The sequence below is a fragment of the Ananas comosus genome, linkage group 14 (genome assembly GCF_001540865.1).
Source record: "Ananas comosus cultivar F153 linkage group 14, ASM154086v1, whole genome shotgun sequence".
NCBI lineage: Eukaryota > Viridiplantae > Streptophyta > Magnoliopsida > Poales > Bromeliaceae > Ananas > Ananas comosus.
In genome coordinates this window covers 5,254,882-5,267,570 of record NC_033634.1, presented here as the reverse complement: position 1 = coordinate 5,267,570, position 12,689 = coordinate 5,254,882, and the positions used below count along the sequence as shown (strand labels likewise).

General features: G+C 33.7%; 2 protein-coding genes across 3 annotated transcripts; one reads left to right on the top strand and one right to left on the bottom strand.

The window, feature by feature from the left end:
- On the top strand, nt 4,269–7,209 carry LOC109720577 (prolyl-tRNA synthetase associated domain-containing protein 1-like). Of its 2 annotated transcripts, none has more exons than XM_020247805.1 (7): nt 4,269–4,644; nt 5,004–5,178; nt 5,264–5,317; nt 5,419–5,479; nt 5,578–5,651; nt 5,794–5,843; nt 6,173–7,209. In XM_020247805.1, exons 2-7 carry the CDS (start codon nt 5,164–5,166, stop codon nt 6,210–6,212), a joined length of 294 nt encoding a protein of 97 aa, XP_020103394.1. In that variant the 5' UTR covers nt 4,269–4,644; nt 5,004–5,163; the 3' UTR covers nt 6,213–7,209. The 2 variants fall into 2 exon arrangements, with proteins under 2 accessions (XP_020103394.1, XP_020103393.1); XM_020247804.1 differs by having other exon boundaries at nt 6,856–7,189.
- Nucleotides 8,942–10,745, bottom strand: LOC109720721. The gene is made up of 3 exons (XM_020248000.1): nt 10,489–10,745; nt 9,711–9,796; nt 8,942–9,625 (listed from the first exon to the last, which is right to left on the bottom strand). The coding sequence occupies exons 1-3, from the start codon at nt 10,678–10,680 to the stop codon at nt 9,037–9,039; spliced, it is 867 nt and encodes a 288-aa protein (XP_020103589.1). The 5' UTR covers nt 10,681–10,745; the 3' UTR covers nt 8,942–9,036.

Genomic DNA, 12,689 nt, shown 5'->3' with positions numbered 1-12,689 from the left:
CACATAACCTAGGTTTACATGACTCTAGGTTCAATTCTCAACATATATTCTTTAACACTAGGTTCAATGCCCCTCATGTCGAACCTATATTCAATAACACTAGGTTCAAAGCCACTCTTGTCCAACCTATGTTTATTAACACTAGGTTTAATGCCACTCGATCTACTTGACATCCTAGTTGTCCAAATCGAGCATTTCATAGATAACATATTTCTGTTTCCCAATGTCGAGTTCTCTAATCACCTTAGAGTTATCGATCCATGTTCAACTCATATGAATCAAGCATAATCTACAATTTGCCAACATGCATTTTACACTTAACATAATCCTTATGTCATCGTGCACATTCCTTCTAGCATATATTACAACAAGTACATCATGCATTCGTCTAACATGTTTCTACAATATGATCAACATGCTTTCATTTCAATGGTAGGTTATAAACATTTAGAATAATAGGATTCATGCATCCACATTATCGTAGACCACCTACCCATTTATAGATATATGCATTTCATTTAGTATTTCTACATTATGTCTTCTTCATCCAATGGTAGTTTAACATAGGCTTCATGTTTTACCACTAACTACCATACATGCATCAATAACAATTCTCACTTCGCTTCGACATGGAAGCGAGCTAATAACTTCGGTGAGAACAACCCACCTCACATCGCTTTCCGATTACTTGTAGTCACTTGCAATCGGCCTCCCGCGACACTCGTGTCCGTTGGGCCCGATCTTGCAACTACTCACCAACCGTGCGTCGATTCGCGGCCCCGAAAATTAATGATCTATAACTTGATGCCACGATGCTCCGGATCCGTTCTCGTGATTTTTGGGCCTCGCCTCGGCCTTCCAGGTGGAAACGAAGTCAAAACGTCCGTTTCTTCAATATCTTCACGTAGGCTCGACGAATCGCCGAACCGACTTCACCAACGCATCAAAAATACCTTCAATTAGGTTTATATAGGGTTAATTTACATTTAAACCCAACTATGACAAAGACTCCAATTTTGGTGCCCTAAAAATATCATTTAGCAACATATGCTAGATTGATCTCTTAGCTAAGCTAAAACAAGCTTAGAATCATCTAGTAACTCTTTTAGAACCATTTCTAGGTCATTCAAACCATTCCTAGGGCATCTAACATGAACCCTAGCAAACCACCATGTACACTTGAGCAAAACATGGATTTCCACATGTTCTATAGTTTCTACTAGATTTCCACTCTTGTAAGAAGATCAAAACCACAAGGTTTAGAGTACAAAATCAAGCCCTAATCTCAATCTTACAAGAAACCTCACCTTAGTCTAGATGTCCACCAAGCTCCATCTTGGAGGAGAGCTCTAGGTCTTCCAATCTCCAAAATTTCCTCCAAATCCTTCTTTTGATCCTCTCTTTTCCACCTTGAGAGGGAGCTTCTAGAGAGCGAGAGGGAGAGAAATGAGAGAGAGAGACAATCTCAGCTGTAAACAAGAGGGGAGGGGTGCTGGGGCCTTTTACAAGTTGTAACAATAGCCAAAAAGCCCTCCCAATCTTGACATTTGTAGCAGACTATGCCTGCGGTCCACAGTGCACTGTACCGGTACACGAAATTCTGTCACCGGTTCAACAGCCTTTTTCTACTCAAACCCAAGAGCTACCTCTCTCGGGTAGCTGCCTTGTACCAGTACACTTTTGATGTTAAACCGGTAACACAACTCTAGTTTTCAGATTTTTGCATCTTTTCGATTCTATTTCGTTCCGATCATTGCTAAAACCTTTTTAACTCTTCTAAACTTACTTTTAACCCTTCCAACTTTGTTGGAATGTTAATTTGACTTTGTCCAACTATTTCTTTCGCACACTCTAGTCGATTCGACAAAAGCTTGATATACTCTACCGAGGTTTCGGTATATTACAATGGGGTTGTCATTGGATTTATAAGAGACTTAGACACTAGTAATAATAACTGGGCTTAAGAATTTTGGGCTGTTAGCTGGGCCCAACGAGTTATTATTGCTAGTGTACTGGGTCGTTACAGTTCAGCTCTCCTGGTGAGGATTGAAACTTACAATCAAAATGTAACACATACATTGCTATCTATATCTACTTAAAAATTTGATGCTTTTGATGAGAATTTACTTATATTGCTTATTTGTACCACTAATTGCAAAAATATTACTTTTTAAACAGATTTTTTGGGTCTTGTCATCAACTTGAATAAGCTTTCGAAGTGGAGCAATAAGTTTTGAGGATTTATAATTTGGGATTTCTCCGAGATTATAAGTGTTTACTGTCATTTAGAATTTGTTGTTTTTTGGTTAAATTTCGAACAAGTACTTTGTTGTTGGAATTCATCTCTGAAATTTAATTTGAATATTGATATTGTAATTTGAGAGTGAAGACTATTTATTATACAAATTAGTAACACTTTTTGGTTATTACTATTTTTTAAAATTTTAATTCATTGTAGTATTTAGTTGTGGAACAAATATTTTAGTATGAAATTGCCACAATAAACTTTGTTTATCAAACATTTAGTATATTTTTAGTGGCAATTATAGTTAATTATAGTGACATTTATAATAGTTGTTATTATATAGTATTTAGCAGCATTTATTTAGACTTTTACCAACCGCCGGAACAAATGCCACTATAATTTTTACCAACCCTACCAATAGCGACAATTATCATAATTGTCTCGGAATCATTTAGCGGCAATTATAATTGCCAGTAATTTAAAAGATAATCACTTAAAACTTAATTTTGTTGTAGTAGGTCTTATATAAATTGATCAGAATCAGTATCCCATCCGATGTGAGACTATTGGGGCGTTACAATATGTCAAATGAAGTTGATTGCTAAATCGGATGTCTTATTATTGAAAACAACTTGAAAGTATGGAAACCTCCGTGCTTTCGAAGGTATAGTAGCCTAGCTCAAACCACAAAGTTATAAAGTGCAAATTTACAAATCATAAAATGACCAAATGCATGTATAAATCAAAAGTAATTTAGTTGAACTTTTCTCTATTATTTATATCTTATCAGGCATCATATGTAAAATTCAAAGGATTAAATAAAACAAACTATTATATATCCAATACTAACTCACTAATAAAATTTTATTATATTTTATATTTATTTTATAGTAAAATATAAAGCCCTATATAACAATATTTCTAACTATATATGCATTAGGTTAGTTTGTCTTGATAAGGTAGTGAAGTGCTACTAAGTTATTACGTATGTTAAAATATGTTTCGGTAAAATTATTAATTTAAATAAAAAACATGCTATCATTACACATCTATAATTTTTTTATAATGATCTCACATATTACCAAGTATTGAAATCATTGAATGAATTACTAATCATGTAAATGTAAAATTAATTAATAATTATAGACATATCATCTATATGTATAGATTAATCTTTGAAAAACCTTCAGTTACCCTGTATGTAGCTTACCGCCTTTTTACTTTAGTATCTTTGATTTTAACTATATCAACTTAAGTATCCTATGATTTCTATTTTCATTTTCTATCACACCCTTCTTTAATTTCTTTGCTAAAATAGTCACGTGCCACACATGTACATGATGGATCATCGCTTTTTCGTCGCTGCGGACTCACCAAGGATGATGAGGTTTAAAATTTAAGTAGTCCTATGCCTTTTCGTTGGCCTTTGCAGGTTGATTAGTTTAAAGGAGAAGTTAATGGAGGGTGTAATAAAAAATAAAAATAAAAAACACAGAATACTAATTAAATGATATAGTTAAAATCATAAGATACTAAAGTGAAAAACTGGCAATGCATTGTGGGTATTAGAAGTTCCCTTTAATCTTTTCATATTGAGTTGAAATAACAGAGCAACTTAAAAGTACTATTTCCACAATTATATATAAATCACAACCTCACTTAGAATCAACCAATTAACTACTAATTATTTGGATTTTTAATAGAACTGTTTATGGAAGAGAAACTTTCTGCCCTATTTTCAATTGTAATAGATAGATTTGGTTAATGACTACTCTTAGATATGAATAAACACAAGAATCTTATGAAATCAAGTCATACAATTGAAATTTCATTACATAGTTATTACTAAAGAAGAAAACAAAGTACTTCATTATATAATCATCTATAAACTCTAATGAATCCCCTTTCCTTTTTGCCACGTGTCCAATATACCTTAATCCAGGCTAATTCAATCCACGTCATCGAGCCACTTCAGATCCTATTCATTCCTTCACTCCCGCCTTGCCCCCCGTCACTCTCTCTCTCTCCCCGTCCGATCCCGCCTCTCATCTCTCTCCGATCTCCCCGTCGAGATTCGCGGCGCGATCCACGGCGCGATCTTCGCCAGGATTCGCAGCGGGGGGAGAGGAAGGCGGTGTCGTTGAGGGGCTGGTGGTCGAGGGAGAGTGATATCTTCTTTTTCGATCCTTTCTCCAACGGCGAGCGATGGCGATGGGAGGGATCTCAGGGACGAAGATGAAGAGAACGATGATAATGGTGAGAACGTAGGGGAGGAAGAGGACACATACTTGAGCGACGGTGTAGAAGAGGAAGACGATGACTCCGACTTCAGGGAGAACATCCTCAACGGCCTCGAAGACTCCGCCGTGGTCGAGGATTGTTCTTGGTCCGTCTCCACGGTGCGATCACGAAACCCGAACCCTAATCTCCTCCTCCTCCTCTTCAGTCGCGTTGCTCGAATAGAATTTGTGTTGTGTTCTTTTGTACAAATTTCCTGTTTGGATCGCGCCTAACGCTATCGATTGATGTGTCGTGAGTGTCGGAGCTCGATTGTGAATTGTTCGATTGAGCACTGTTTCTGGATTGTGCTTGATCGATTTCTCCTCTCTGATTAAATCACTTATTTTAAGGAGTTTTATCATCTCATCACCATTGCGCAAATTTCTTTTTTATGGTACTGCTTGCGAACATCTTAAATATACTTCTCATTTTTTGAAGATAACATCCGAAATTTACTTGAAATTTTGTTTTCGAATAGACCAAGTCGAAGAGGCATGTTCTTCAAGCACCCAATGAATCGAAAAAAAGGTACACTTCTTTTATTAACACCTCAAATAATTGATTAGTGATTGTGCTCTTTTTGTCATTTGTATGAGCTGAATATCAAATTTACATGCTATGATCATCCTGCTGTGTTGATGGTCGAAGCTCAGGTTAGTAGGTAAAGTTTGTTTTCACTCATTTTTGTTTGGTTAGATGATCTCACTTGCTGGAAAAAAATAACACTTTCATGCTCAGGCAAATTATGTTGGGCACTTGGGAGGTGCATTGAGTAAAAATCTCCTGTTGAAGGTAAATATTCCTGTTCAAAACCAAAAAAAAAAGCAATTTGTAATATCTATAACCAAGAATTTGTCTTTCTGAAATCATGTCTTGATGTCTTTGACTTGCAGGGCAAGAAGAACAGATTTTATATTGTTTCTGCTCTTGCAGGCACAAAAGTCGACTTAAAAAGTAGAAAATTTCTTTTACCCTCTTAATTCTGGATAAAATATTTCATTATTTAAGTTGGAGGTGTTGTTAACTTTGATTAACCTTTTTTTAACGAATAGTACTATCGCAAAGGCTTGGGTTGGGATGCGAATGGCTCCAGGCTCCAGAGGAAGCATTGCAAGAAGTACTTCAGGTGGTTATCCCAGATATATCCTGTATTATCAGATTTTCATTGCAACCAATTTATTTTTTGCATACATTAATTTTATATTTTATGAATTAGATATTTACTCTATTCTTTAAATTATCAACTATCTTTTCCTATTTCTTTTTAGGTGCCATTGGGCTGTGTTTCTCCATTTGCTGTAATTAATGAGTCTGCAAGGTATACCTTTTTTCTTTGTTGTCGCATGAGATATCTTATGCACAATAGTTTTTTTTTTTTTTTTTTTTTCACTATTTAAACCAGAATCATGCCATAGTTAACTTGGCTAGAAACGTTAGTTTTGGTTTATGTGAATCTTTAATTTTTTCTGTTTACGAGTCTTTAAATCTTTATCAGTTTACATATATTCTTTTCCACCAATATTTGTACCAATGGTGATCCACAAATGTGACATAGTTGATATGTTGGATCACTCATGATCAGCAAGTTAATGACTTAATGCTTCTTTTGGATATTGCCCATCAATAACTTTTCCTATGAAACTGCAGAATAGCGAATCGCGAAAATAACTTATGCAAGTGCATATGAACATAAGTGTTACAAAAATGGAAGAGTACACGATGAATGGAATTAAGTAATCTAAAAGGAGATGCAAAAAACTATAGAATTTTATGATCAAATCGAGTTTATTATAGGATATGCAACCATAAAGGATCATGCCAAAATTGTAACAACTGTATTCAAGGTTTCATTAGCTGCCTTTGATAGAATCAAGGTTTCATTAGCTCCGACGTGGATAGATAATAGAATACAGTTGTTTCGCCTCTACAGGAAAGCATTTTCTTTTGTTCTTTTGAAAAGTGTCTATAGTGAAGAATTATAAGTTTGTGAACTTTCTTATCACTGGAAGCTTTATATTCCTGCGAATAAATTTTCCTTATTTCTTTCTCATACTTCTCCTTCTACTACAGTTCAATTTTTTCTTGCGTCCTTCCTTCAATTGTTTGCAGTATCATTTTTATTTAAGGTGTCGGCAACTCCTGCTTATTATTTCCTCTCCCCCCAGCGTTTTTTTTTTTTAACTTTCCTTTACCACCCCATTTTTACTTTAATTTTTTCATCTTGCTGCCTTTTCACCCTGATGTAGTTTACACTTACACTCTCTACTACACTTTCTTGCTGTTTAATGGTAGTCTTATACACGTTGCAACTGTTTCGGCATTCTGTGCAGTGGCTTTTGGAGATTTTGCGTTGTTTCTATAAGCTTTTGCCAAGTTTTCTTAAAATTTGAAAAACAATACTTGCCGAATGAAAACAGTTTCATAGCTGGTCAGACGTGTTCAATTTATAGATCATTTAGTTTCATAGTTTGTGGGTTCAAGAATGTGTAATTGCTTTTAGCCTCACGTAAAAATTGAGAAAGAGGGATTGTTTGTATATTTCTTCGCATGTCGAATTTAGTTGTCATCTGCCTTCCTACTATGATCGAGATATTTGCTTCGGTATTTGATGTTGATCTTTTTTATTATGAATGGTTACCTGTGAGTCATCCTATGGACTTTCAATGATTCAACATTTATGTATTTGTTTTGGTGCTGGTGCCAATTATTCTCAATTTTCCCTTTTCACTCTCTTGCTGCTAAATTACTAGGGATTATTGTTGTTCCGTGTTATTTTGTTTTGGTTTTGATGGAGGAAGCTTTTAACCTTAGTTTACAGAAATTAGTGTTATAAAGGACCCTTGGATGCAAGGCAATGATGTAATAAAGAACCCTCTCATGAGTTCTTCAGAATATATATCCACTTATTTAATAAAGATTGATAACTCCTTATTTTTTTCCTACACTTATAAATCCCAATAATCATTCTTCTTGGTAACACACTTCGTTTTATTTTCGTTTGATCTCAAAATCATAGCTAACAAATACAATAGTTTTTGAATTCATTTAATCACATATTTTGTATCGCTGATTTTGTAATAATTTTTATATTTATATATTTTTAAAACCTTGGATCTATTCTCATTTTTCTTAGAATTGTTGATGCAATTTTCGTTTTCTTAGCGTTTGTGAATTTTTGTAACAGAAAATTGTATTTACATACTATAAAATTTATAATTAAATAATTACGACGACGAAGAAGAAGAAAGCATGCGAATAACGTTGTCTCATTCAAGAAGCATCGTCCTGCGAAGCCGAGCCGTGGCCCATATAAGTGCCCGCTGGGCCGCAAATAAGTGCTTGCTGGGCTGATTTGCACTGAGGCCCCCACTTGTTATGAACTGCCGCCGCCTCGGCTACCTCCTCGCGCGGCTCGCGCATGCCCACAATTGGGCGGAGGCAAGCGGCGTCCTGAGCCTCTTCAAAGGGACGCTGCGCAGGAGCTCGCTTCTCGAGAATCGCAAGAACTTCTTAGTAAATCTAAATTGTTTGAGAATTAGGGTTTTCTGTGGTTGATGTGATAGCAAGGCTGTGTCGGTTTAGATATCGCAGTTTGGTGATGCAGATTAGGTGTTTGTTCATAGGTCGCAATAAAAATCCAGAAGCGATTCGGCGCGGGGAGCAACTACCAACTGAAGATTAAGAAGATGTATGAGGTTTGGATGAGCAATCTCGCGTGGATAAAGAAGTGCCCCAAAAAAATATAAGTTTTTTTTAAACTTGGTGTTTTTGTTTTATTTTTATCTTATAATTATTTTTTGAATAGGCACTGTTGTGGGCAAAGTCTTTTTCATAAATTAAGAAGTATGATGAAGACTAGAGTCTAAAATTTCACCCAAAATTTTCTTAAGCCAAATATGTTAACTTATTATTTATGTGTTTCATATCCTTAATCTGTTTTGATGATTAAACAAAGGTGCTTTATTCAGATGGATCTAGCTCTTTTTTATATTTCACAACGGAATGTTTAAGAGGCATATAATATGATAAAATTGTATACCTCTTACTGTATTTCGATAATTTTAAAAAAATTATATAAGCTTCTAACTATAATTTTATTTTTTTAAACAGTTGAATTTAGTTATGCAAATTGGTTGTACTTAATACGATATAGCTTCCTATACATCTATAAGATGTAAATATAAAGTTTATTAAAGTTTTAAAATTTTTGCTTCTATTATCTATCCGCTGCATCGCGCGGGTCTCTACACTAGTGAATATAGAAAGGTAGTGCATGAAGCATGTCCAAAAAAGTCAATAATATTTCAGCATTACAGTTAAAGTAAACTTATAATTATTTAAAAAAGGACAGTATACAAAGTAATTTATGATGCTTCTCAAACAGATAAATTGTACAAAAAGTTTTATCTATTGGGGTTAAACTGATATCACAAATATTCTCAAGATAACTGATAGAAACTAGGCTATGAGAAAATATTTTTTCTCTCAAAATATTGAGAGATGAAAATATTCTACAAAAATGACCCGAGGGAACGAAATTTTATAGGCTTTCTCACTTTTTTCTCAGTTTCTTTCTCCTTCACTTTTCCTTTATTATCATTATCAGCTTGTAGATCATTTTGTTGGTTTATATTTTCATGATCATCATCACCATCACCAACACTTGTACAGACCAACTGCTTGTCAGTATTTTTAGTTATCATACTCTTTTCACTACCATGTCCGCGAGTTCTTCTCTCCTTTGCTCGACAAGGTCCAAATCCAGCATAGTAGTAATAGTATTCAGAACTACTATCAAAGACTCTTTTTGCCACATTTTTCTTCTTCTTTTTCTTATTTTGACAATTGGCTTTCAAAGCAGTGCAAATTTTTGTGTAGTTGTGAGGCCGAAGTTGTTTGTGATGACAATGGCAAAATGAGCCTGTCAAATGGGTCTCTCCCTTATACTTCCATATCTTTCTATCATTATACTCGCAGACTCTCTTAGTGATAGTAGAACTTGATGCAATATGAGGTTTCTCTTTCTCCGTCTTCATCCTTCTTTTAGATGCCTTGTCCTTCCCTTTCTGCCTTTCTTGATCTTCCATAATTTCTATAGCACTATAATATAATACTAACATATTATGTACAGAATAAGCTTTTGTAGTATTTAGAAATAGATGATTGAAAACTATCAATAAAATACCTTTCAAATAGATTTAGATTGTTGTTTTTTACTTCTTCACCTTCAGGGTCAGATTCCATAATCATCACATCATGTTTCTCCTCACCCTAAACACAAAAAAAAGGAAGAAATGATCGAATTCAAATGGAGGGAAAAAAAGAGTATTTCTTAGTTAATTAAGAGTTAACTACAAACTTAATTTTTAATTATTCTAAAGTACTTTATCAAAAAAATAAAAAAGAGAAAATATTAGGTAATAAATAAAGTTCTCATAAAGGCTACATGAAAAATTATAATGACTAATAATATTATTAAATGGATAACCTGCAAATTTAATCACCATCCATGCCTTACTTGCATGAGAAATTAACCTTTTATTAACCATTTCTTTAATATGTCATTTGAAAGAAATTTAAACAAAAAAAACCTCTACAAATGAAAGCAAGTACAAGAACAAAAAAAAAATCTAAAATTTGAAAAAAAAAAAAGGGGGGGAGGGGGAAAATACAGAAAAGCATAATTTTTTTTTTTTGTATCAATCATGTTAGGATAAATGAAAATGATAGTTTTCCACTGTGATCTCTTTAAGTGAATGTGTTTCCAAGTAAAAACAGTTGAATGCGCCGCCTTCACCAACATCAATGGATGAAAATAAGGAAAAATTCTTTTCAAAATTAGTTCATAAAAGAAAACCCTAAAATAGAAGAATAGTATGGACAATGAGGAACAATTCTTTTCACAATTCAAAAAGAAAAAACCTAAAAATAGCAAGATACTAAAAGAAAGTTTGTAATCTAACCTGAATTTGTTGATGATCGGAATCTGGATGATCAGGATACAGATCATCCCATGGGGAATGATTCAATACGCATGGAGGTAAATGTGATACAGATTTGATACTCAAAGTGTCGGAGGTATTAGATAACGATGTATACAAGAAAGAAGGGGATGCAGTACCTAGTATCCCATAAGAATTCTTCAAAGTCTCCATGGTTATCAAGAGAGACGCATGCAAATAGAGAAAGAGAGCAAGTGAATAAGAAATATACCAATTGTGATTTGTGCACTTAAGACGAGGGCAAGACAAATGTTTGTACCCCATTTCTTTTTGCCTATTTTGCTAGATATATACCTATATTACATGTAAATTACTCTATTTAATTTTCTTATTCACCATTAAGATTTATATAGATTATATAGAATCATAGCTAGTCTACATATAATGTGATCGATTTTTCTATCTACTAGTTTAAACTTGCGGGTTGGGTTTGAGCCTTTTAACATGACATTAAAGTTGATTTTTCCATCTACTTTCAGTTTAATCATTTATCAAATTCTTATCCAATTTTATGCAGATTTTTCAAATTAGTTTTGTTTGATTCTTGTATGATCACATTATGCTCTTGTCACGTGTTAGCAAGACTAGTATGTATCAAGAGAGTTGTAAAATAGGATCCTAATTTGCATATAATGCTTAAAATTTTCCACTTATTAGCTTAAGTTTTAAAATTTTGATTCGAGCCCTTTAACATTCACCATTCCATTTTTTATTTTGGGTTTTAGTTTGTCGGACAAATGGATACAAGAATACACATATATGCACATGCATGTGCTAGCTCTAAAACAATTGCGGTCACACACATATATATATTATATTGTTGGTAGAATTAAAGACTTAATTTGTGACAAAAGTTGTAGAAAACTTATTGCTATAGACTTATTTGAATATTAACATACACGTCTTAATTAATTAATTTTGGACAATTATTTTCATATGGTTTGATGGATTTTTTCTACTCCTCTAACTAATATATTTATCCTATCAACTCATCCTCTCTTTTCCTTTCTATCCTTGCTATTTTTATTTTAAATAAAACTGCTATAGTACCAACATGATGAAAGGATATATATTTCTATGTGTATATTTATGCAATCTCTTTGCTAACTTAGATGATGTTTATTGCAATAGATAATATCGAATATATTTATTGCGTGCAGTTTGTGGATTGAGAAAAATGGTAAGAAAATGGTGATAATTAATTATTGTATTTGCTATTCATCTCTTTTGTTTTTTATATCTGAATTAATTATTCTTCTCCATTGTTTTATTAGCATTCTTTTTTAGCATTGTTCTTCATTTTATTATGAATGATTTACAACAGAATTGGGTTATAGGGACACATGTTTGAGACACTTTTATGTAAATGTCCCACTTATACCAAAACTTTTTAAAAAATCTACTAATGCTTAAATATAAAGCCCAATCCAACCAAAAATAAAAAGTTACTTTGCTCAACCCACCCCACCCAACCCATTCAGCCTGATTACAAACAGAAAATAAAAAAAGAAGAAAAATCGATTACCATCTCCCCTTCTCCCCTCACTCAATCCACTGAAATCTTAGACGAAGAGCCCTTCCCTCTCGTCCTCCTCCGCCATCGCAGCCAACGAGGTAGATTTTCGGCTGTTGCTAAATGTTTAAATAAGTGTTTGTAAATTAGCAGCACTCTTTTTAGGTTATAGTGGCACTCTTTAACCGTCACTATATACCTAGCTACCCCACATATAGCAACACTTTTTAAAAGTGTCGGTAATTTAGCCAGCAGCACTTTTTTTTGACTTATACCGATATTTAAAAGTGTCGCTATAGACCGTTTTTGTTGTAGTGTGATAATTTGTCAAATAGAATAATACAAGCATACACGCATGCATGCATATGGGTGCCAGAAAATAAGCATGGTCGTGAACATAGAAATCTAAATAAATATAGAAATATAGAAACCTTATTATATTGGCTTAGACTTGCTTAAAAATTAAATGCACTCTATTTTAATTGATTAATTTTGTCCACTTATCTTCACATGATTTAATAATTTTTTTCACTCTCTAACAATTATAAATGGGGCAATTGCTTATCTNCTCGTAGGCTTTTTTCAGCCTTTGATGGGACAATCATCCGATTCTTTCTTCGGCGAGAGAACACATGCACTTTCTTTCTGC

Bases quoted from the DNA above. Each gene is read 5' to 3' on its own strand.
- LOC109720721 (XM_020248000.1), bottom strand. From the start codon at position 10,680: ATGGAGACTTTGAAGAATTCTTATGGGATACTAGGTACTGCATCCCCT. The intron at 9,797-10,488 runs GTTAGATTACAA...TTTTGTGTTTAG, and splicing joins CCGATCATCAACAAATTCAG to GGTGAGGAGAAACATGATGT. The intron at 9,626-9,710 runs GTATTTTATTGA...ATTATATTATAG, and splicing joins AATCTAAATCTATTTGAAAG to TGCTATAGAAATTATGGAAG.
- LOC109720577 (XM_020247804.1), top strand. The intron at 5,652-5,793 runs GTGGTTATCCCA...ATTTCTTTTTAG, and splicing joins CATTGCAAGAAGTACTTCAG to GTGCCATTGGGCTGTGTTTC. The intron at 5,844-6,855 runs GTATACCTTTTT...CATTCTGTGCAG, and splicing joins GTAATTAATGAGTCTGCAAG to TGGCTTTTGGAGATTTTGCG.